Genomic DNA, 22,993 nt, shown 5'->3' on the forward strand with positions numbered 1-22,993 from the left:
CTTCCTGGGCTTTCATGCCTATACCAGGCCTCCCAACTCCTGCCCTCGCCGGGCTGGGCTGGGAGATAATTAATTTTAGCTCCAGATCCCATTCCTCCCCAAGCAGCCCTGCTGAGGCTTGTCCTGCTCATCCAGGCTCTGATAAGCCACACTCAGGTAGACAAGCCCCACAAGCGTGTTGCTGTTACAGATGTATGCGTGGCAATTTGGACAAAATTTTGCAGCCCCCCACAGTCGGATCTGGGGGTCGGGGGATTGATCCACCAAAGGAGCCAGGCAGCAGGCTGAGCTTGGCTGTCAGGACAATTGGTCTCTACAAGTCAGCTAACACTGATGCTAAGCAGGCAGCCAGAGGTCAGCTTGGCTTTTGGTTAACAGATTTTATTTACCATTTACAAAAGAGGTTGACTGCGTGCAAGTTGTAAGGATGCTGCATTGCCTATGGAGGGCAAACATGATCCAGCACAGCCCTGTCCTGAAACCTGTACCTGTTTGTTCAGTCTGGGCTCCTGGCTTGTTAGAGACCAACCCTTAATACAGCTTGGGTTGTGGACTGCAGAAACCCTGGCAAAGAGCCTGCACACCAGCGCATCTGAGTAACACCTTCAAACACCAACTCAAAAATCAAGAAAACCACATGTACATGTAATCTGTTTAAATAAAATCACAGACATATTCTAGAGAGGTTATTAGCGAGTGGAGTGAAATGCAAAGAATTGTTCCGTTTCTCTCTCTGGGCACACATTTAGACTTCCTCTTGGCAGATTTCCTTAAAGTCAGACAGAACTTCTTTGCATTAATAGAGGCCTGCGTGTTGTCTCTGCTGGAGGCCGTGGTCACAAGCTGATGAGGTGCGCCCCAGCTAGAGAAACATGCTGAGGGGCCGGGAGCCCTCAAACCAGGTCCCTGCCGCCAAACTGCTATGTGGCCTCTGGCAATCACTCCTCTAGGGAACTCATTTTCGTCATCTTGGCAAAACGGAGCCTTGGCTGGATGTGCTGACCAGCTCTGGTTCTGACAATGGCTGTCCTGGGCTGCATGGGGGATGTAGTTGGGGGGTGGGGGTGGGGAGGGAGGAGACATGGAAGGGAAGCTATGCCATCACCCAGCTCGGGCTGCGGTGGATCAGTGGCAGTGCCCTCACCCAGCACAGTGCCTCCTGGGGGTGCTTGGAAGAATAGCTGAGGGGCTCCCAATACTTTGTGGAAGAGCTGCACCCCAGAGAACTGGGCTGTGGAAAAATACTTTACATTTGTGCTGCTTTGCACTTGGTTAAAGCCCCTGTCGCTACTACTTGTTCTGATCCTCTCCCCAGACCCATGAATGAGGGAGACTCACTTTCTACATTTTCCAGATGAGAAAGAGGATGAGCAGGAAGTTTAAACAGCTTTCCCAAGGTTATAGCATGTGAGCAGAAGAGCTGGATAAAAATGGAAGTCTCCCCAGATCTCAGCGCTGCACTGTCTCTTTAAGGACTTCTAGTGGGACAGCTCCTAAGGCGACTTGATGTTTTTCCGGATATCTCTAGGGCTGCCGGCATGGCTCCAGCTATTTCTGGGACCAGGGAAAGCCCATGTGGACATAGCAGGGGCCCACAGTCTCTGCCCAGACACCATCCTCCACCTTCCAATGGCTTTTAGGCCCAGGGCCACAGTCAGCGTGAGTTTTCCGTGCATCCTTGCCCTCCCCTGCTGCATTTGGTCTCCTACAGCCTGCGAGGTTCGCTGACCCTCAACCTTAGTCAGCACTGAACCTCCTTTTTCTGCTCCTGCTCTTCGCTGAAGACCTCAGGATCCAGGTTCTAGTCGACCTTGTCACATGTGGCCAGGGCCCTGCTCCTGGACTGAGAAAGCTGGGGCCCCAGCAGGACCCAAGAGACACTGTGAGTTCTGGGGTTGGTGAGTAGAAGACATAGATCTGGCTCCTCGTCAACTCCCAGCCTCTGCAGAACAGGGAGCATTGAAGCTGTGCCGGGGATCTGGGTGACGGGAAGGTATTTGCCAATTGCATCCATAACCAGAGAAATAAATTCCTTGCCCAAGGCACTGTCCAGAGCCCTGGATATGGGGGTTACACCATTGTACAAAATAGGGGTGACCCTAAGGGGCACAGCTGGGGAGTATGGCCCAAGCAGCTGGGCAATCGGGTTGGGAGAGAGGGACCACAGGACACGTTCTAGAAGTAAGCCTTGTTATGCACATTCTTCTCAAACTTTTGCCTGAGCTCAGAGACCAGAGCTGACTGGACGGGTCTTCCCGCAGCCTTGTGCTTTGCCAAGGCCTTGGGTTTTGGTGATGGGTGGGGTTGCTGAGGGGCGAGTGAGCCAGAGACTGTAGGCACCATCCAGTGGGCTGGTCCCGTGCTGGGTGCCATGCTGGGTGGTGGAGGGGGGGCGGGGGCTTTGGGGGGCGGTGCACTTCCCAGGCTGTTGTTGTTGCAGTTCTCATTGGGAGGATCCTCTCTGAGCACAAACTTGTCAGCGGCCTCGGTCCTTCTGAGCCACTTGATGCCGGCGGTGCGGGGTGCAGGGCTGGGCCGCTTGCGGAGCACACGCCGCACGGGCAGGACCTTGTTGGACTTCTTGTTGCGCCAGAAGGTGGCGGTGGAAATGAGGACGGTTATGGCCACAATAATGGCCATGATGCCGGCCAGCACACCCACGGCCTTCATGGGGTTGTCTTTGGTCTGCATCAGGAAGGCAGCCATGGGGTTTCGGGACAGCATCTGGAAGAAAGATGCATTCGGCTGCTCCTGCCTCATCCCCAGAGGACAGAGCAGGGGCTGTAAGCTCCCTTAAGCTTGATGGTTTTTAAGCTTTCTGGGGTCAGGCATCCCTTGGAGAATCTGATGAGCACTATGGGCTTCATTGCAGAAAAAATGCACACAGAGAAAACACAATGCATGCACCTCTGCAGAAAAATGCACACAGAGAGAGCATGATGCAAGCACCTCTTCTGGATGAGGAACGCCTACATTAGCTGCTACTGCTTTCCTTTGATTGGGGGGAGTGTGTGTCACGTTTGCCCAAGTGCATTAGGAACCTCTTAAGTGATGACTTCCTGCCAGACCCTGAGCTGAGAACTACACATAATGATTTTACTTCTGCCTTTCAACACCCATGTGAAGGAGGCATCATTAGTCCCATTTCACAGAAAGGGAGTGGAGGCTTAGCAAAGTCCAAAGTCACACCATTACAAAGTGTTGAAACTAGGATTTCGACCTGATTTCAAAGCCTGTGTGTTTGATGGCACAGGTGGTCTTCGAGAGCATTGGGTGGGTGTCTTTGGAGGAAGGTGGTCTTTCTGCCTCTGGCCATGTTGCAGCGAGGCCTGAGCTGGCCCTCTGGCCCTCCCCCCCCCACCCCCCAGATCAGGGCTCCGTACCCACCTCAGTGTCTACGATGTCAATCTTGAGTAAGGCCGTGGTGCTGAAGGATGGGGAGCCGCGGTCCTTGGCCTGCACCTCTAGTGACCACGTGTGGTCCCCGCTGGGTGTGATGTTGTGCAGGGCATCCAGGGAGCGGATGGAGTTCTTGAGCCGGATCTCCCCCGTGCGTGCATCAATGTCGAACACGTTGGCTGGCTCTGCGTGGGTGATGGAATAGTCCACCAGGTTGTTGGGCTCCTCTGCATCCTGGTCTGTGGCCTGTGCACAGAGACGGACAGACAGAGCTGGGCTTCAAAGGTGATACTTGTGTACCCTGGCTAAAACAACATGTCATATAGAGCTGCCTGGGCTGAAGGGAAATGGTCCTAATCCTATGTGAGTGAATGGAGCTGGGAGAGGAATTGAATGAGCCAGGGTGGGTCTGTGCTTGGCTCTCTCTGTGTGTTGTAGCAATTCATTCTCAGAACAAGTCTAAGGCAGTCCGCATTGTCAAAAAACAAAAGCCTGGAGGCTGAGTGACTTGTCTAAGGATGGAGAGGTAGAAGGAGGGGAGCTGGGATCCAGAGTCAAGTCTGTTGGGTTCCGGGGTTCATGCTTTTTCCGTATCAGGAAGGCAGTGCAGCGGGGAAAGCAGTGCTGTGAAGGCAGGCAGACCAGCTGTGTGAACTCTGGCAAACCAAACATGCAACCTGCCTGAGCCTTAATTTTTCTTATGTGTAAATTGGCAAAAATATCTTCTTTCTCAGAGGTTACTTCCGGGTTGAGGTGGGGATGAGGGTATGTAAAGTACTTAAAAACCCTTGCTTATTTCAGGAATCCAATATACTTTAAAAGAAATTCTTATGCTACAGTGCCGCTTGCAGTTGCAGGAACAAGACTTTTAGGAGAGCTCAGCTACCTTCGAAGCCCACCTCAATTTTCACTGGGGTCCCCAGCACCATTGTCTTCTCCTGGACGCTCTTTCCAAACTGGGGGTAGTGGTCATTGACATCCAGCAGCGTGATGAACACCTCGGCTAGGCTGTACCTGCCCTCCATGTCCTCCGCCTTCACATAGAAGTTGTACCTGGCAGTGTCCTCGGCATCCAGGCTGGCCCAGGGCTGGGTGTAGATGATCCCAGAGGATGGGTGGATCAGGAAGCTGTGGGGCACAGAGAGCGCAGGCAAGGGTGTGCACAAGCACACTGATGTACACGCGTGTACACTCACAGAGGTACACACGTGCCTGCAGTTAGGAGCCGCCTACAGGAAGGGGCGATAATACACCAGGCAGCTTCCCCAAGGCATCCCGCAGGACCACCCACCTACTTACCAGTCTATCAATGTAGAACTTAACCCGAGTCACAGCCCTTCCCTCTCCTCCCACGACCCGCCCCTTCCTAGCCCAGCACTGCTTGCCTGGCCCCCAAGGCCATGAGCCCCAGCTCCAGGCCATAATGATGTCCCTTCTTCTCTCAGACACACCTCACTTGGTGGGTCCCCACACCTCTACCTCAGGCTCTCTACAGCTCCCCTCCATTCCTTGCCCCCAGGCTCGCCTCCCCGACCCAGGTCCTGTTCTCCCCAGGTTCCTCCTGCCTTTAGCACAGATCCTTCTCCACCCTCAGCCTCCCAAATCCCTTGCCTGAGGTCCTGTCCAGGATTCTGGATCTACTCACAGGTCTGCCCCGGATCCGTAGATGGAGTATTTGACTTCACCCCAGGGACCTGTGTCTGGATCGACGGCCTGGAAGAGAGAAAGCGCCCAGTGGCCCCTGCCCCTTTGCCAGGGCATGTTGGCAGCTCTTGTTTTCAATGGCAAAACAAGGATTTGGGGGGTTTGCCCAGCTGGGGAGAAACTGATCTGGAGGCATGCTCTGGAGCCCTAGTTTCGCCCCAGGAGATCTCAAGTATTGGAGGAACCAGATCTGGAAGGCCTTACATTTCTCATTATATGTCCTTATTATAGTCTTGTGAGGTGCTGTTATTCCCACTGTATAGAAGAAACTGAGGCTCAGAGAGGGCAGGTAGCTTGTCTAAGAACACAGCCAGTGAGTGTGGGCTTCGCGATTCAAACTGGAGCCCCAGTTTGTCTGACTTCACAAGGCCCCCTTCACCCCCAGTCCCTGGGTCAGCCCCAACCCACTGTGACAGCCAACACGTTGGAGCCCCCTGGGGCATTCTCAGGGATCCTGGCAATGTAGTAGTGGGAGGTGAACTTGGGGACATTGTCATTGGTGTCCAGGAGCTGGATCACGATGTCCGCTGTGGAGCTGAACTTCTCTGGGGTGTTCACTTCGATGGCCAGGAGCTGGGGAAGGAAGGAAAAGGAGGACTTGTCTGGGTGGCAGTCGCTCTGCAGAGAGCCTGCTATGTCCCGTCTCAGTATCATCCCTGCCTTGTCTCCCGTTTTCTCAGCTGCCAGCCAGCTATGCCTGCCCCCACCTGCAGGGGGCACCTCTAAGGCACACATCATTTCCCTCCCCACTGACCACAATGCCCGTTTCCTTATGGTTGCCATTTGCATCAGGACCAATTTCTTTTGCTCCATTGATTTGCATATTCCTTTTTTTAAAACTCCCATTTAAAAACTATTTTGCTTCATAATATACTTTAATATCTGTTAGAGCAAGTTCCTGCCTCATATTCTATTTTCCTGGATTTCCCGACTATTCAGGTTTATTTCTACAGATAAAAACCAGTATAATTGTATCAAGCCCCCTCCCTCCTCCCCTAAGGACATTCTGGTTAAGCCTTAATTGAGGTGGTGTGATTCTTTATTAACTGATAAGAGTTTGCATTTTTAAACAGGGTGTGTCTTTATATTTCTTGCCTTCTTTTTGTCCTTTTGTTAAATTTGTGCATTTTTTTTGTCATTTAGATGCTGCATATTTCTTGTTATGGTAATTCCTAGAAATTTTATTTATTAGTTGTTACTGTAAAAGTGATCTCTTCTTCCATTATTCTCATTGCTATTTTTTGTACATAGGAAAACTATTAGGTTTTGTGTATCAACTTTACAATCAATCATGTTAGCAACTTTGCTGTGTCTAACAGTTTTTCGATCATTTCTTTTAGATTTTTCTAAGCAAACAATCACATCATCTAAAATAATGATGATAATAATAATGATAATTTTTATCTCTTCCTTTCTAATGTTTGTACCTTTTGTTTCCTTTCTTTATCCAAGAAGAATGTCATTCTAGGAATAGTGTTAAAGAATAGTGGTGAGAGCAGTTATCCACGTTTTGTTCCTGACTTCATAGAATGCTTTTAGAATTTCACTTTTATCAATTGACTGATTGATTGAAGTATAGTTGATTTACAATGTTGTGTAGAATTTCACTTTTAAGCATGATGCTAGCTATCGGTGTCTGTGCATTTATAATCATAAATAATTAAAGCAATTTAAAAAATATCAACAAAGTATTTTTCCTTTTTATCAATATAAAGTATATATTTATGTATAATATGCATTTATTTATGTTTATCATTTAAAATAATTACAAGTACAAAGGAGTATATTTTTCATCTTCTGCTAAAGTTTTTAACAGAATAGATGACATATGTCAAATGTGTATGAGAAAACATCTATCCTGAGGATCAAATAGTTTTCTTCTCTCAATCTATTCACATGGCACATTGTATTGGTAGTTTTTCTTTGGACCCGACTCCGTGCATTCCTGGGGATAGTCGTAGTTTAGAAGCAGGAGCTCAGTGAGGCTGTGTGCAGTAGAAGAAGGTTCTTGTGTCATGATTCTTCTTCTCCCTTTCCACCTGCTCTTCAAATCAGCAGGAGGGGCAGAGAAACTGAGAGGAAAGGAGTCGGGCCAGGAGGGGCAGAGTGTGACAAGGGACCCCTTAGGAATGAATCTATGTGCTTCTGTGACCCCCCATTCAGGGTAGTGCAAAGCATCACCTACCTTGAAGGTTAACACTTTGAACTTTTCAAAGTCAATGGTGGCTGAGTTCTCTACAATGATCGTGACTTGGGCTTCATTCAGGACCGTCTGGGGGACCACTCGGAAGATGCCCCCGGGTCCCACCAGCCGCAGGTTGAATTTGGCATTGGCTCCCTGGGCAACGGTTTGGAGAAAGGAAACAGGGAAGATGAATGAGAATAGAAACTCATTAGATAGTCGCGCTATGCAAGGAGCCTTCACGTGCCCTTGACCCTGGGAGGTGAGTATTATTACTTATTTCTATAGGGGAGGTGATCAAGAATCAGAAAGGTTGAACAGACTATGAAGACTAAGCAAGGAAACAAACACAGAAAGCCTAGCCCTGAGCTGGACACAGGAGGCAACAGGCCACATCTGCAATGTCTGGAGGGTCAGACTCAGAGGTGCTTTCATTTGACTGGCTTTTTCTTTATAATTGATTGTGAATATATTTAGGCCAAGCAGCTAGTCTTTGATTATCTACCCTCCCTCCTCTCTCTCTTGGTTACCCACTCTTGCGTCATTCATTTTGTGACTCTCCAGGCCCCTGTGACATCAGCAGGAAAGGCTCATGCAGGCTCAGCTTTGGGGCTTGGTCCCATGTGGTTTGCAGGAAGACAGAGTGGAGGGCAGGACCACATACCTGGTCTGAGTCATTGACAGTGATCTTGAGGCCCCGCAGGATCTCCCCCTGGGGCGGGTGCTCATACATGGAGAGCTCAAATCTGTTCTGGGGTCCACTCTCTCCATAGAATGTTGGTGGATGGTTGTTGAGGTTCACGATCCGGATGGTGACAGGGGCCATGGCCTGGGCAGCTGGGGTCCCTGCAGAACTGACCTCAGTCACCTGGGGTGGGGACAGGTGGCTATGGCTGTGTGGCAGGCTGATTCCAAGATGGCCCCAATGATCCCTGCCTCCTGGTATTCATGCCCTTATGTAATCTCCTATTTTTCAGTGTGGCCTGGCCTAGTGACCTGCTTCAAACTGATAGAATATGGCAGAGGTGATGAGATATCACTTAGTGATTAGATTAGGTCCTAACTTCTATCTTCTAGCAGACTCTTTAGCTGGCTTGGATGAAGCAAACAGCTGTGTTGAAGAGGCCTGTGTTCTTGGGAACTAATGGTGATGTCTAGCCAACAGCCAATGAGGAACAGAGGTTCTTAGTCTGACAGCCCACGAGGTACTAAATCCTGCCAATAACCATGTGAGCTTGGAAGCTAATCCTTCTCCAGTTGGGCCTTCGGATGAGAACCCAGTCCTGGCTGAAAATTTGTTGGCAGCTACATGAGAGACCTTGAAACTGAGGACCCAGCTAAGCTGACCCTGTACTCCTGACTCACAAAAGCTGCAAGATATAAATGTGTGTTGTCTTAAGACACGAAGTTTGTGGTGATATGTTACAACAGTCATAGGAAACTAGTATAGTGCTATTACTAGTCCTGTTTTACAGATGAGGCAAGAGGAGTGAGGCAGTCACCTGGGGTCACACAGCTGGACTAGGAAGAAGGTAGATGTGTCTGATTCCTTAGGCAGTGCTCTCTCCACCTCACCACACTGCCCTCTCCTTGCAGCCAGACGTGGGTTCAAACCCTAGCTTTACCATGTTCTGCACTTGTGTCCACTTGTCCAGGGGGAGGCTGCAGGGAGGGGAGGGGTGGCGATGCAGCAGTGGATGACTAATACAGGCTGTAAAGCCAGGACCAAGAGTCCACAGCACCTCAGGAACGGGTGGCAAATACCATATGAGGCCCTGCGAGGGCTTCCTTCCACTCTCCTATAAGCATGTCTGGTCTTACCTATCCTCAAATGACCCTCCCTGGCCTCTACTGTATCACACACTAGCTGCTTCCTAACTCTTCTTTGGTAGGAGCTTATGTCCTCTGGCCCCTTTCCTCCTATTCAATGCTCAGCCCGTCCCCAACTCAGATACTTCACACTGACTTCCATGCTGCAGGTGGCACTGCCCGTTCCCCCTCCCCCTCCCGAGTGTGCTGTCCCCTTGGCTAAACTGGCTCCACTTTGCAGGTTGGACTTGACCTCTGGTCTCTCCTTCCCTGGCACCTCCCTCTTCCTCACTCTTATCCTGGGGTGCTCCCGCAGTGGCCTTCTGAGCCGGTGGCTCCTCTCTCCCCGCAGCCCTCCTCTGGGTGGCCTCATGCCCTCCCCTCCTTTCACAGCTACCTGTATGTTGATGCTGTCTGACCTGAAGTCCAAACCTGTACCCTGAAGTTTGGATGTTTCAACTTGAATGTCCCCAAGGCACCAGAATGCCTCATGCCCATCCTACTCAACTTGCCTTCTCACCTGTGTTCCTGATGGCATGGTACCACCCTAGATGCATCCCTCCCTTTCCTTTCCCCCACCCCTCACAGCCCCGTTCTGTGGAGTCTGTCTCCTTCACAGTTTGCCGTTTGTCCATTTTCACTGTTCCGCCTCCGCTCATCCCCACGGCCCCTCGGCATCTGGGCTGATGGCTTTGCTTCCCTACCTCTCATCCACTTCCCTCCAAACCCAAGTTGGGACCAGTGCTCTCAAACGCCAGGCTGAGACTGGTGCCAGGATCACCTGGGAGCTCAAAACATGCAGAATCCTGGGTTTCCCCCAGACATACTAAATACCCATCCTCAGGAGTGTGTCCTGGAAATTTTTTTTCCAAGCTCTCTGATTTTGGGAATCCCACTGGTCTAGTGAGCAGTCAGAGTGAGCTTTTAACAAGACTCTAATTCTGCTCAAACCTTTCCATGGCTCTTCCCTGCTCTTGGGCAGGACTAGCTACGTAGTTTGCAGGCCCAGTGAAAAATGAAAATAGGGGGCCCCTTGTTAAAAAATTACTAAGAATTTCAAGACAGCAAGAGCAGAGCAGTAAGCCCAGCATGGGACCCTTCTAACTGTGGTTCCTGTGTCATCTCACAGGTTGCATGGCCGCAAAGCTGGCCCTGTTGCAGGGAAAACCCATGCCTCGTATTCAAGGCCTTTGCTCCTCCGGCACCACCTGGGCTTCAACTGTTTCTCCTTTACGTGCTGTCTGTGGACTCTTGGCTCCGGTCCCACCTGACCCCTCAGTGTGCCCCTGCTACATCATGTGCTCTCACTTCCGGCCTCGGCTCACTGGGCTTTCCTAGCTTTGCAAGGCCTCCGCCTGCCCCACCCTAACCAGTGCTCCCCAACACCAGTCTCCACTTGCTGGGTCCTACCCATGTTCATGGCATCGCTGCTTCCATCCTTCCTTCTCCTACCTCATCACTGTTCCCCTCGCCAGGTACTACCTCTTGTAGGTGTTCCTTGAAGCAACATCTAGATCCTTCCTCCCTAGATCCTGTGAGCCCTGGGGGGTAAGGGGGCAGCCCAGGTCTCATCACCTTTGGAACCTTCCAGGGCCGAAGGGTGGGGAACGCCAAGCTCGTGGGAGGGTACCTGGACATGCAGCTCATACACATCTCTCCGGAGCTGGGCAGGGCTCTGGGTGATGGAGATAGCTCCAGACGTCTCATTAATTTCAAAGGCTCCATCACTGCCTGTCACAGAGGAGAGATGTGCCCTGCAGTTCTGAACAAGGCCACACGGTGGCGTAGGGTGCCATACGTTCCTCAGACGTATCTCATTCAAGTCTCCCCTGTTATCATCTGTGTCTTGCCAATGAGGAAACTGAGTCTCAGAGGGGCTAAGTAACTTATCTAAGGTTACACAGTGAGTGCAGAACTGGGACTCAAACTCACTACTTTCTGGCTCCCAGGTGCTCTAGTATTTTGCTTCGTGTGTCTGTGTATGTGTGTTAGAAAGAGAAAGGAGAAATAAAGAGGTATAGAGGAAGGGAGATGGCGGGTGGAGAGAAGGAGAGAAAAATGGAGGGAAGAAAGAAAAAGACTGGAGGAGGAGGAGTAGAGGGAGATGCAAGAAGACAGGAGAGGAGATGGTGTGGTGTGGGCACTTGGTAGGTGTTTGAAGGATTGCAGTGGTGGAGGGGAGGGAAGGCAGTCAGAGGTCTGCATGCCTGGGCAGACCTGCCTGTGTGTGAAAGTGGGCACATCTGCACGTGTGTGAGCTGCTGGAAGGGGAGCGTGTACCAGGCATGTCAGACCCAGGGACAGGGTCAGAGGAGGTGATGGTGTCTGAGTGAGAGCATAGAGATGTGTGCATGTCTGGGACCAGATACGAGGTGTGGTGGTCCCCTGGAGGGGACCAGCTACTGAGGGCTGAAGAGCCCTCCCCAGGGCTGGCTTCTCCTGCTCAGCTGCTGCCCAGCTGTGGAAAGAGCCGGCAGACTTAGGTTCAAACCCAATGGGAACTTGGGATAATTTAGCTTCTCTGAGCCTCAGTTTTCTCACCATGTACAGGGCTAGTACTAGGGACACGCAAAATCATCATTGCATTTAATTCACTGCATTCAACTCTATGCTCTAGGCCAAAACATTTAAAAGAATGAGAAAAACACATGGCAAGTTAAAGAGTATAAGAAATCTTGCCACCCCTTCCCATTAACGAGGTATGCCCAGGAGCGTGTGGGAACATGAATTGGCACCACCTGTGCCGCTCTCAGTATCCACCCCCCAGCCCCTCCCTTCCCAATGCGTCTCTCCCTGTTGCTGGACATAATGAGAAGCAGGGACCAGAGCAGACGCCCAAGGAGACGTGCCGCCTCCTGCAGGGACCCAGCCACTCTTCTCCATGCATCTTGGGCTTCTGGCCTATAGGTGAGGAAACCGGGACCCGGAGAGGTTGGATCTCACTCTGGTTACCCAGTGAGTTGTAGCTGCAGCCCAGCAGTGAGCCCCAGACTCACCGTTCACGAGGCTGTAGAGAACACGGTTGGGTTTGCCGCGATCTCCATCCATGGCGACGACCGTCAGGACCTCTGAGCCCTTGGGGGGAACAGGAGCAGCTGCCTGAGGCCGATGGGGGATGCTGGGGCTCTCCCTTCCCCCACACGCTGCCCCACAGTGGGGAGGTGAGGGGAGGTGCCGCCCCACTCAAGAGCCAGGTCTCTGCGTGACCCTATCCCCGCTCTACTGGGAGCTCGTGGCCCCTGGCCTTCCAGGGCTGGAGGGAACGCCTGAGCCCCGCTGCTTGCCCCCCACATGGCTTGGCACGTGGGCTGCCCCCCGGGCACACAGGCCTCCTGCATGGGCCACATGCTCACACCTCTTACACTGCCTCTTTCCCCATACACCACTCTCAGGCCTTGCCTCTACTGCCCACCCTCCAGCCTCACCCCTGTTGCCTCATCCACCTTTGGCCTTCAGAGGTGCCTGAAAGGAGAGGTGGGAGAGGGCCCAGGCAGAGGGGGTCCAGTGCAAAGTCCAGGAACCAGGATTTTATCCTGTGGCCCTGGGGGGGCCGTTCGAAGGTTTTGGGAAGTTGCCCGACCTGATAAGCCCTGCTCGATCCTGCCCTGCCGCCCCCTCCTGGTCTCCCTACTCAGGCCCGTCTCCCCGGAGACCTATCCATCCTCATGGCAGCTTCCTGACTGTCCTCTCCCCCCGTCCCGGCACCTCCTTCCCCCTTAGTTCCTCAGCAGGACCGCCTGGGCCTCGCCCTGCTCTGACCTGCGGCCCCCATGGGAGCAGCCCGGCCTCTCTCTCTCCCTCACTCTGTGCCCTCCTGCACCACTCGGCTGCCAGCATCTGAAAAGGCGAGGTTTTAGCTTGGGCCCAGCACGTGAGTGGTGCTCAGTAAGTGTTTTCATTGTTGTATAAAGTTGGGAATAATCAGAATCCGGGGAAGTGAGAATTGAGAATGCAATTCCATTCCACGGAGAGTTCTTGAGCCGTGGCCATGGGAGGTGTGGCGGGGGGGGCATATAAACACATGGGCTCACCCCAAGGAGGGGCGTGCCCGTGGAGGGGCGTGCCGGGCGTAGGAGCAGACATCAACCAAAGATGTCGGCGAAAGCAGTGCCTGGGCTGAGCCGAGAAGGGCAGGAGGCGTTAGGCCCATGGGCACGTGTCCGGCAGAAGGAAAAGGGTGCAGTGGTGAGAGAGCTGGGCTGAGTAGAGGATGGTGCGGGCTCCCGGGTGGAGGGGAGGCCCGCCCCTGGATGCCAGGCCCGGGACTGGAACCTGAGAGGTCAAAACACAAAACACGGGGGTGGCGGGGCAGGAAGGAGGGCCGGAAACTGCGCTGAAGTGGGAGGAAGCTGAGGCCAGCCTTCCAGCTGGGCCCGCGTGTGATGTCCGACAAGGGTTGTGGTGATTCGGCAGCAAACTGTGGGAGAACTACCGGTTTGGGGGGCCCCAGGCTACAGGCTTGGAGGGAGGGAAGCGAAAGGCACCTCACCTCCTGTACGAGGTGGAGGAAAAGGCCACCTAAACCAAATCATCAGCTCTCTTCCCAGCCTCTTCTCAGCCCTCTTGAAGGGCTGACGTGTGCAGCTGGGCTGGAGTAAGCTTGAGTGAGTGAAGAAACACCTGGCATAGCCTGGTCACCCGGTAGGTGCTCCACACACGAGCCGCTGCTTCTTCCCGGGCCTACTTCCCCATGCAAAACGACCTGTTTGTGGCCTGAGTGAGGGGTCCAGAGCCGGCCTCCACGTGAGCTGAGGCGCGCGAGCCCGGGTCGAGCCCAGCCATCCAGCAGGGGGATCCTCGGGCGGCGCAAAGGACAGGGCAGGAGGTGTCTGGAGGTGACACTAGGTTGAGGGGCACAGCCACCCACCGGAAGGGTGTCCTCGTACACATAGCCGTAGTAGGGCGTGTCCACGAAGACAGGGGCCATGTCCTGCACGTCCTCCACATTGACTGTGACCGTGGTGGTGGCCGAGAGCACCACGCTGGCCCCTCGCAGCCTCCCTCCGCCATCCTGGGGAAGGGTCGGAGAGGGAAGAGAGGTTGGGCTCTGGAGTTGAGCAGACTCCCACGGAATCCGGCTCCTGTCACTTACTGGCTGCCCTCCCTGATTTCTGTTTGCTTCTGTGTCACCTGGAGATAATTTTGCCCTCATATGGGTGATAGGAAAATTAAATGAGATGATGCAAGAAAGTCTTCAATCAGTGCCTGGTATGCAGTAGGCGCTCACAGGCATTCCTTTGGAAAGAGGGTTAGGTTTCTTTCTCTCCAGGGAAATCATGTCTGATCAGTAGCAGAGGAGGAGGGTCAGAGCCAAATCCCCTCTCCCAGCCAGGAGCCAAGCCTCACACACTCCTGAGGACCTGCTAAGAGCATGATGTGGACCCGCGCCTGAGCGTATATAATGGAGCTGTGCGCCCACCAAGCCAGCCCTCATGGAGTGGCTGGCAGGCAGGGCTGGCAGGAACCTCCTGGTGCAGACTGAGGGGGATGCCCTGTAGCCATATGTGACCAGCAGGGGCCTTTCTGGAAAAGAAAATGGGGGGCTTAGAGGGACGGCTGGGGTTTCCTGCCCTCGGGAAAGAGCAGCTGCTTTGGCTGAGCACCTGCTGAGTTGCAGCTCCCATGTCACACGCTTTAGAAGTATGAGGAATTTAGTTAAGTCTGGGGGTGGGCAGATGAGAAAACTGAGGCTCAGAGAGGGTAACTGGTCACACATAGAGGAAGAGGAGGGTGAGCAAGCCTGGGCAGAGAAACAGAGGTGCCCAGAGGCCACGTTGTGTGGATGTGAGGGCCATGAGCCTCCAGGCACGGCCACCTGGGCCTACAGAGGAGACCCAGGCCTGTCAGTCCTGAGGCGGCATACGCCCTCTCCCAGGAGGGAATATGCCCTCTCTGGCTCAGAAACACCAGCCTCCCTGGAGAATATGTCCATGTCTGGGCAGGCTCCATGAAATAGAGATTCCGAGCAGCTGCACCCCCCACCCCTCCTCCATCATATCTTCTGCCCCGAACTGCCCCCCAATTGTAGAACCTAGCTGCTCCAATCCAAGGGCAGCTTCCCCTGACGGAGGCTGAGGAGAGTCCAGATGCTGCCTTTCCTCCCTCTCTATTACCTTGGCAACCACAGCAATGAAGTGGGCCTGGGCCTTCTCGTAGTCCAGGGTGGCCCCAGCCTGGAGGCGCAGGACACCACTGTGGCGGTCCACGGAAAACTTGGTGGAGTGTGGATTCTGTAAGAGCGAGGGGCAGGCTGGGCCTTAGGGAGGGACCCAGGTGGCCCCAGGATCACCTGCTCTGCTTCCTGAAAGGGGGTCTTCACCGTCCTTCCTACATCACATGAACTCTGGTCTCAGGGCTGAGGTGCACACTTCAGGGCACTCAATCTTCCCGGCCCCCAGGGCCCCGCTTCCTAAGGCTCTGGGCTTCCCCTCCCTCTCCCTCAGTCCAACAAAGACGTTCCCTTCCAGCAGGTCCTCAGCTCTTTTCTCGGCTCAGCTAGAAAACAACGGGGCCCAGCTCTGGGCTAAGCTCTGGCCTGGAGTGTCCAGCAGGCAGAAATGTCATCAGAGTGCTCTAACCTAGAGGAGGTGACTAACCTAGAGGAGGTGAGGGCTGAAAGCCATAGTGACAGAGCCTTCAGGATCTTCCATCCCCTCCATTAAGTGACTGTGGGTCAGTCAGCAGCATCTGGGTAGGGGGTTGGGGCGGTCAGGTGGGGACAGGAGACAATCCTCAATCTGAAGAGGGGTCACTGTGTGTCAGGAGGTGGTGTTGGAGCTTGACACATATTTAATCCTCACAGCTAACCAATGAGGATGTGCTTTCAACTTGCCCATTTTACGCATGAGGAAACTGAGCTGGGAAAGTCATACAAGGATTGAAGCCCCATGCGTGGGAAGTGGTGGAATCTTTCCAGAACCCGTGGAGCCCAGGGGCTTTCTCCAGAACCTGTGTCTCTAGCCACTGAGCTATACTGCCTTGAAAATGGTGAGAGCAGGTGATTAACTGTGGAGAGCAGAGAAGATGCTACGGAAACAGCAGCCATGGGAAGGAGGGCAGTGGGTTCCGGAGGAGTCCAGGGAGAGGCGGGAGGTGTGGGGAGGGGTCTCTGCCTTTGACAGGGTGGGATGGATGGACAAGGGTAGGGTGGAGGTGGCACAGCTCTGCTCATTCTGAGAGTTGCCCCTTCTGCCTTTTTTACTATTGACAATTCTAGGCTCAGAAAAGTTTCTTTTACTTTGTGTGCGTGCAAAGTTCCCAGGCCATCTTCTGGGGGAGGGGTTGGTGGGGGAAGAGCTGAGGGTCCTGAGATCTGGGGAGAGGGAGGCAGGTCAGCTCAGAGGGAGCCAGGATGGGCCAGTCAGGGGAAGATGGCTTCCTCTCAGGCCAGTCTTAGGTCCCCACCTATTCATCCCACGCCTGCATTTACTGAGACCTCTTTGTGTGGGATGCACCATCTCTGACAATCTTTGGGAATAGCTGAGGCACTGACCTAAGGGCTTTAGTGATGGAGATGGGGGCTGTCCAGGTGTCCCCGCTAGCCCAGGCCTCTGTTTATTTCCTGTGTGTCCCACCTTACCTTCAGGAAGTAGGTGACACTCCCTCCAGAACCTGTGTCCCTGTCCACTGCACGGACCTTGGCAATACTGCTCCCAGCAGGTGTGTCCTGAGGGGTCACAGCCACAGAAGGTCAGTCCCAGGGGTAGTGACAGATGCTCGGGGAACTGGGGTCTGGGGGCACGGAAAGGTGGAGTCAGGGAAGTGAGGGGTGAAAAAGAAGTGAAAGGTGGTGATTGACCCAGGGAGCATCCAATAGGAGGAGGGGCCTTGATGGAGGAGACACACTGGAAGCAGAGCGGGGTCAGGAAAGGGCAGAGGAAAGGAGGAACAAACAGACATCCTCCCCCTGAGAACAGCTCCAAATAGACAAAGGCTTTAAATATGAAATGACTGTAAACAGTTAACAAACACAGACATATTCAGTATCACCAGGGATCACACACGTGCAGTTTAGAGCCAGTGCAAATATCTTTCTCCTACTGAATTAGCAGACATTTAAAACTCCCAGAATCGCCAGTGTCGGCCAGGAACCAGGAGACAAACCCTTTCTCACATCCTAGGGGAAAGGCAAACAGGTGCCATTCTGGAAAATCAATCTGGCAACACCTCACAGGCACCCATGCTTTGACCCAGCAATTTCAAATCATTCCAATTAGAGAAAGGAACTTTTATGCTCAGAGTTTGTTGTTTGATGTTTCTTATGACGGCAAAAATTGAAAGTATCTTTAATATCCAAACATAAAGGAACAGTTCAGTAAATGCTGGAATATGCGCTCAAGGAAAGCTATTAAAATCTTAGTTACCGCAACTTTACAATTACTGAGGAAAATTCTTATGTTATAAATTCAGTGAAAAATAGAAGACAGAAAACATATGTTTAGTTTAGTCACAACTATGTAAAACAAAGAGAAAGCAAGAACCTATGATCATGAAAATGATGAGGAGGAAATACCCCCAAATTTAACAATGTTGTCTCAAGCTGGAGAGATTAAGGGTGGTTTCTGAAACTTCTTTTCCCTACTTTTCTGTATAATTCACATTTTCACAATACGAGTACATTGTAGGGAATTCCCTGATGGTCCAGTGGTTAGGACTCGGCATTTTCACTGCAGGGGGCGAGGGTGCCCCCCCCAACAAAAGAAAGTGCATTATAATTCTAATGGAAAATGGTCAATGAACATTCCTTTGGAATAAGAATGTGAGGGGCTGGCGGGAGGACACAGAGGGGAGGAGTCTCCAGAGGGTAGTGAGTGACGGAGAGGGCTCTTCACTCCAATGCCCGGTCCCCTTGGCCAGGTCACAGGGCAGCCCAGAGGCCTGGGGCAGGAGTGCATTGACCCTGTCTGGTGGCCCCTTGCTCACCTCGGGAACCTGGACAATGTAGGGCTCCTGGATGAACCTGGGTGCCTCGTCATTGGCATCAGTCACCAGGATAGTGACTTTTTCCACCACCTGAGAAGGGGCAAAGGGGACAGGTGTTGGAGCATTGAGACCTTCTGGGTGATAAAGGGACAATGGCCTCTAACACCCTAGGTGTATGTCTCTGCCCCCTCCTTCCCCCTCCCTTCCCCTCCCTCCCTCCTTCCTTCCCTCTTTTATTCATTCATGCAGCACATACTGTTAAGGAACTACTCGGTGCCAAGCACTGTGTTCCAGGCTGGAGACAGAAGACACAGTCTGATGGTGTGAATTTTGCAGGGTGGAGTGGTGGGCAAATAGCAACATATGAAAGAACAGTCGTGATATCATTCAGGGCCACAACCACAGCAGGCTGGCCGCTGAGGGCTGGGGCCTGCACCACATGACTCTGAGGGCACCGTGCGCCCCAGCCTAGGCAAAGGCACCAGTTTAGGTGGCTACATCCAGAGGCCCAGAGGAGAGGCATCTGACCCAGCCTGCGGTGAATGACAGCAGGGAGGCCTCACAGAGGTGTGAGAAGTAAGGTCTGCAGCACTTTGTCAGGTGAGAGGGAAAGAGGAGGAAGGTGTGTCAGGAAGAAGCAGCAACACGGGCAAAGGCAGAGTGAAGCAGATACGTGGGTTCAGAGCGCATAAGCAGATTTAGGGCTACACGGCTGGTAGGGTGAATGTGGGAGAGAAGGCGGGTGAGTCTGATGGTGCTCTGAATGGCAGTCTGAAGCTTGGATTCCACCCTGAGGGCAGTGGGGGCCAGCTGCTAGCGCTTTCTGAGCTGGGATCTGTGGCCAGGTCTGTGCTGCACAGTGATGGCTCCAGATGTGGATTGAGGTCAGGGAGCCTTGAAGGGAGGGGAGCCCCCAGGATTATCCGGGAAGCAGTGATGAGGGCTGGGCGAAAGTGGCAGCTGTGGGGAAGGAGGGGTCGGGTGCCCAGGTGTTCAGCTTGGGTGATGGGGCGGAGCCAAGAGCCAGGTGGGAGGAGACGGATGGGCAAGTGGGTTTGAGGAGATACTGCTTGAGGAATGTGGGTGTGCTCCGTCAGAAGTGCAGCTGACAGGTCTTGCTTTCTTCCCTCTCTCTCCCTTCCTTCCCCTCTCTCCTATGAGCATGTTGGGGCAGATCTTGCTGGACCTCAGCTTGGGTTTGCTGGGAGCCCTGCCCTGCGTGCTGCCAGGGGCTGGCTGGAGTGTGTACTCACCAGATTCAGGCCGTCGGAAATGCTGATAATGGCTTCAATCTCATCCTCCCTCTGTGAAGCACAAGGACAAAGTGTCCAGGAGTCTGAGGCGCCACAGGGACCCCTGGAGGCTGGGGGCATCAGAGGTGGCCTGGGCATTTCAAGGGAGCCCTGGAGCAGGGCCGAGTGGCTGAAAGCTGCCTCTGGCCATGCTTGAGACCTTATTTTGGGGCTTGGCCCATCAGGGGTTCTCATAAACCCAGAGGGTTGAGGTGCCAACAGAAAATGCACCCCTGTTAGAATGAGGAGAGATGCTAACTAGTGTGCTGGAAGACCCAGGAAGAGGTTTTTAATCCATTTAAAAATTTTCATTTTTTTGCCCCTTATCTCTCCCTCAACTCTCCATATTCTACAGTTCCTCAGAGGTCCAGGTCTGTGGTGTCTCAAGCTCTCCCCTTGAGGTGGTGGGTGTCGAGGTCCCCAGGTCCCATAGGGTGACAGGGAGGGGAGAACAGTTGCACCTCCTCTGCTGTGTCCCCACAGCTGTCTCTGGGACCCACCCTTTCCTTTCTCTGCACTGGTGGAGTCTGCCATTGGATCAGAGCTGGCAGCACCCCACGGCTGAGGTCCAGGTACCTGGTCCACCAGCCTGGTGTGGGATCTCACAAGGGAAACATAGCCCATGCCCTGTCACCCGCAGGTTCAGAGGGCACAGAGGGGAGGAGTTTTACCAAACTCAGACCCGCTTTCTAAACCAGTCTTTCCAGCCCTGATCTGCATCCAAGGATGCTCTCTAGGGCACCTTCCCACCCACAGAGGTCTGTCTGCATGCCTGGCAGGCAACGTTCCTCGCAGGCCCCCATACCTCTCTGTCCAGCTCTTCAATCAGGGTTATGTTTCCAAAATTGGGGTCAACCGAAAAGACACTTCTAGCGCTGGGGTCAAAGCTGATGTGGTAGGAGACGGGGTCTCCCTCGGGGTCTGTTCCATTCAGGGTGTACACATGAGAGCCTGGAAAGAGACAGTTGAGCACTCACTGCTGGCCCCATCCCAGCTGGCTGCTTCCTACTCTTTTTCTTTATTCTTCACGACTATCAGTTAGCTGTTAGTATCTGCCACTTTACAGACTGTAATCTAGAATACAGATTACAGAGGGCTTCAGGGCTGCTGGGTCTAACTCTAGGGTCTCTGCCTGGAAATGACTCCTGTCCCAGGAACCAAGACTGGGGATGGGGGATGAGGGAAAAGGGAGGATCCTTAAGGTGGACGGGTGACCCACGTGCAGCACTGTTCCCCATGCTTGGATTATTCAGGGAATTCTGAGCAGGTGCTTCCTTTACACGGCAGTGGTCCTTTTGCTCAGGGTTCCCAGACCAGGTGATGGAGAGGAAGTGTGAACCTCCCTCCTTCTCCTGCTCCTCTCCCTGCAGATGCCACTGAGTTCATTGTTCTGGGCCCATTTTAAAGCCTAGAGCCCTGGGGCTCTGGCACATTAGTACTTTGCTCAAGGTCACGAAGTGGGTAAAGGCCCCGGCGCTGAGGACTGCCGCCTGCCCCTGGGGCCGGCCCTGTCTCTGGGCTCAGCGGTTGGGTCTCCAGGACTGGCCCATCTTAGGTGTCCACGGCCGCCGTGCCCTCCTTTCCTGCAACTGCCCTGGGGAATTCAGAGAGCAAACAGATGTCCCCGGAGTCACCGGTTCGGTCTCTATGTCCAGGGGAACGTGGGCCGCCCCTCCGGGAGACCTATGCGGGGCAGACGCCAGGCGTACTCACCCACAGGAGTGTCCTCCGGGAGGCTGAAGAGGGCCATGTTTCCGTTGGTGCTGCCCACCCCGTTGTCGAAAAAGTAGGGGGCGAAGTTGGCCTGGGCTAGGAAGAGAATACAGAACAGAGGACACCTGGGCACGCGCTGGGACAGCTCCGCATCGGCGTGGTCGCGCGTCTGGCCCACCCGCGGGCAGGTGAGAGCTCCCCTCCCAGAGCCCAGCGCGCCCACCGGGGCCCTCGGCCACCTCCTCCCGTGGGCTCCCGCTGGGCTCGGCTTGCCAGGGACACGCACCATCTGGGCGTTTGGAACTCAGGCAGCGGCCAGTCTCAGCCCCATCAATGGGCAGACTAGGAAACCTCGCCCAGAGAGGGGCAGTGCCCTGGCCAAGGTCACACGGGGAGTGGGAACACCCTCCCACAGCCCTCGGGGCAGCTGCCAGACCTCCGACTGTGCTTCTGAAGAAGCGGAGAGCAGCGAGAATCCCCCCTCCCCAGTCCCTGTCCCCGTCCCCCATCCCGAGCCCCACTCTGGAAGTGAACGGTCCAGAACTGTCCCTGGGTCCACCCGGCTGGCGCCGGCACCCACCCCTCGTCCCTACCGGGGCCCGCGGGGCCTGCGGCCACTCACCCAGGCGGAGGAACAGCAGCCCCAGGGCCAGGACGGCCCGCAGGCCGCGCCCCATGTCTCCGCGGGCGGGTCTTGTTGCTCCCCGCAGCCGAGGCCGGGCGCCGGAGCACGGAGCATGCCCTGGGCCCGCGACGAGTGCAGAGCCGGGGGTGGGGGGGTGGGGGGGGCGGCGGCGGGAGGCGGGCGTGGGCGGGAGCGCTGACTGGTGCGGAGGGCGCTAAGCGGATGACACGGCTCGGATCGGCGCCGCTGGAGCGCTCCCGCCCTCAGCGGAACGAGACCAATTAGTGGGTGCAGAGCTGAGGGGACCCGCTCCCAGCAGCGGGCGGGGTTGGGGGCGGGAGGGCATTCCTCTGTGCTACCGCGACCTCTGCCCCCAGGTCTGGAGCGCAGGAGCCAAGGAGACCCCAGGGCCGCAGGGCACTGGAAAACTGGGACTTTTTCCAGGTCTGCAAATCCTGGTAGGGCTGGGCTCCACTGGAGTTTTCCCTTCTTATGAACTTCCTCTGTGACTGTCAGGGAGTTTGCCACTCTCTTTGAGCCTGACTGTAAAACAGCGGCAGGGAAAGGGCCCAACCTCAGCGCAGAAGGATCCCTCCCACTAGTCTCTAGGAGAAATGAGAGCGGGGCAGAAAGGGGGTGGGTGGGCTTTGGGAAGGGCATGGCCTTAAAAATCCAAATCGATTCCAGGGATGTGTCCCTGAAGGCTTTGGGGGTGAGATTTGCGGTTGGGAAAGGGGCAGATGGTGAGGGATTATCAGGACCACCTCTCTGAGATCCCAACCCATTCCTGTCCTGACCCCCCAGGCCAGGCTAGCTCTCCCAGAGGGTCCGATTACTAGTCTGGTCACTAGTGGGGGTCCACGTGTGTGCTGGGCAGCAGAGAGGGCCATCAAGTCTCCAGTAAGGTGGAAGGCAGAGATTGCCAGGCAGCAGGCTAGTCTCCCTCCCCATCTGCAGTGCCCAGTTGTGACCATGGAGAAGCAGCAGACCCACACAAGCCTTGCAAGGAAGAGCAAACTGTTTGAAAGCAGATTCAAGCCCCATCATGGGACAGACTTGCTAACAGAGCTGGCCAACACAGGTATGGACTGTCCCAGGAAGGATGAGCTTCCCATCCCTGGAAGACGTTTAGGCAAGCAAGGCGCTGCTATGGGGGCCCTGGGTGCTGACAGCTGGGAGAAACACTTAAGCTCAGGAGCCTTCCTGGTTGCTGATAAGTTTCCCTGGGCTGGACCTTCACTTTCTTGCTCAGACACCAGCATCTGGTTGAAGAATCAGCCTGTTCTCCTTATATTCACAGGGTGTACAGGGCAGACACTTCAGGCCCGAGCTTGGTCACTCTCAAGG

At 54.2% G+C, this 22,993-nt stretch overlaps 1 protein-coding gene across 2 annotated transcripts; it reads right to left on the minus strand.

The window, feature by feature from the left end:
- Positions 1-400: 400 nt before the first annotated feature.
- On the minus strand, positions 401-21,792 carry CDHR1 (cadherin related family member 1). Of its 2 annotated transcripts, XM_060111391.1 has the most exons (17): positions 21,644-21,792; positions 21,022-21,117; positions 20,114-20,259; positions 19,270-19,320; positions 18,017-18,106; positions 16,674-16,760; positions 15,208-15,324; positions 13,962-14,105; positions 12,091-12,169; positions 10,725-10,825; positions 7,950-8,153; positions 7,289-7,441; positions 5,512-5,676; positions 5,045-5,112; positions 4,299-4,527; positions 3,388-3,645; positions 401-2,724 (listed from the first exon to the last, which is right to left on the minus strand). In XM_060111391.1, the coding sequence occupies exons 1-17, from the start codon at positions 21,696-21,698 to the stop codon at positions 2,176-2,178; spliced, it is 2,592 nt and encodes an 863-aa protein (XP_059967374.1). In that variant the 5' UTR covers positions 21,699-21,792; the 3' UTR covers positions 401-2,175. The 2 variants fall into 2 exon arrangements, with proteins under 2 accessions (XP_059967374.1, XP_059967367.1); XM_060111384.1 differs by lacking the exon at positions 21,644-21,792 and having other exon boundaries at positions 21,022-21,446.
- Between the last annotated feature and the right edge of the window lie 1,201 nt (positions 21,793-22,993).

The sequence above is a fragment of the Mesoplodon densirostris genome, chromosome 1 (genome assembly GCF_025265405.1).
Source record: "Mesoplodon densirostris isolate mMesDen1 chromosome 1, mMesDen1 primary haplotype, whole genome shotgun sequence".
Classification (NCBI taxonomy): Eukaryota; Metazoa; Chordata; class Mammalia; order Artiodactyla; family Ziphiidae; genus Mesoplodon; species Mesoplodon densirostris.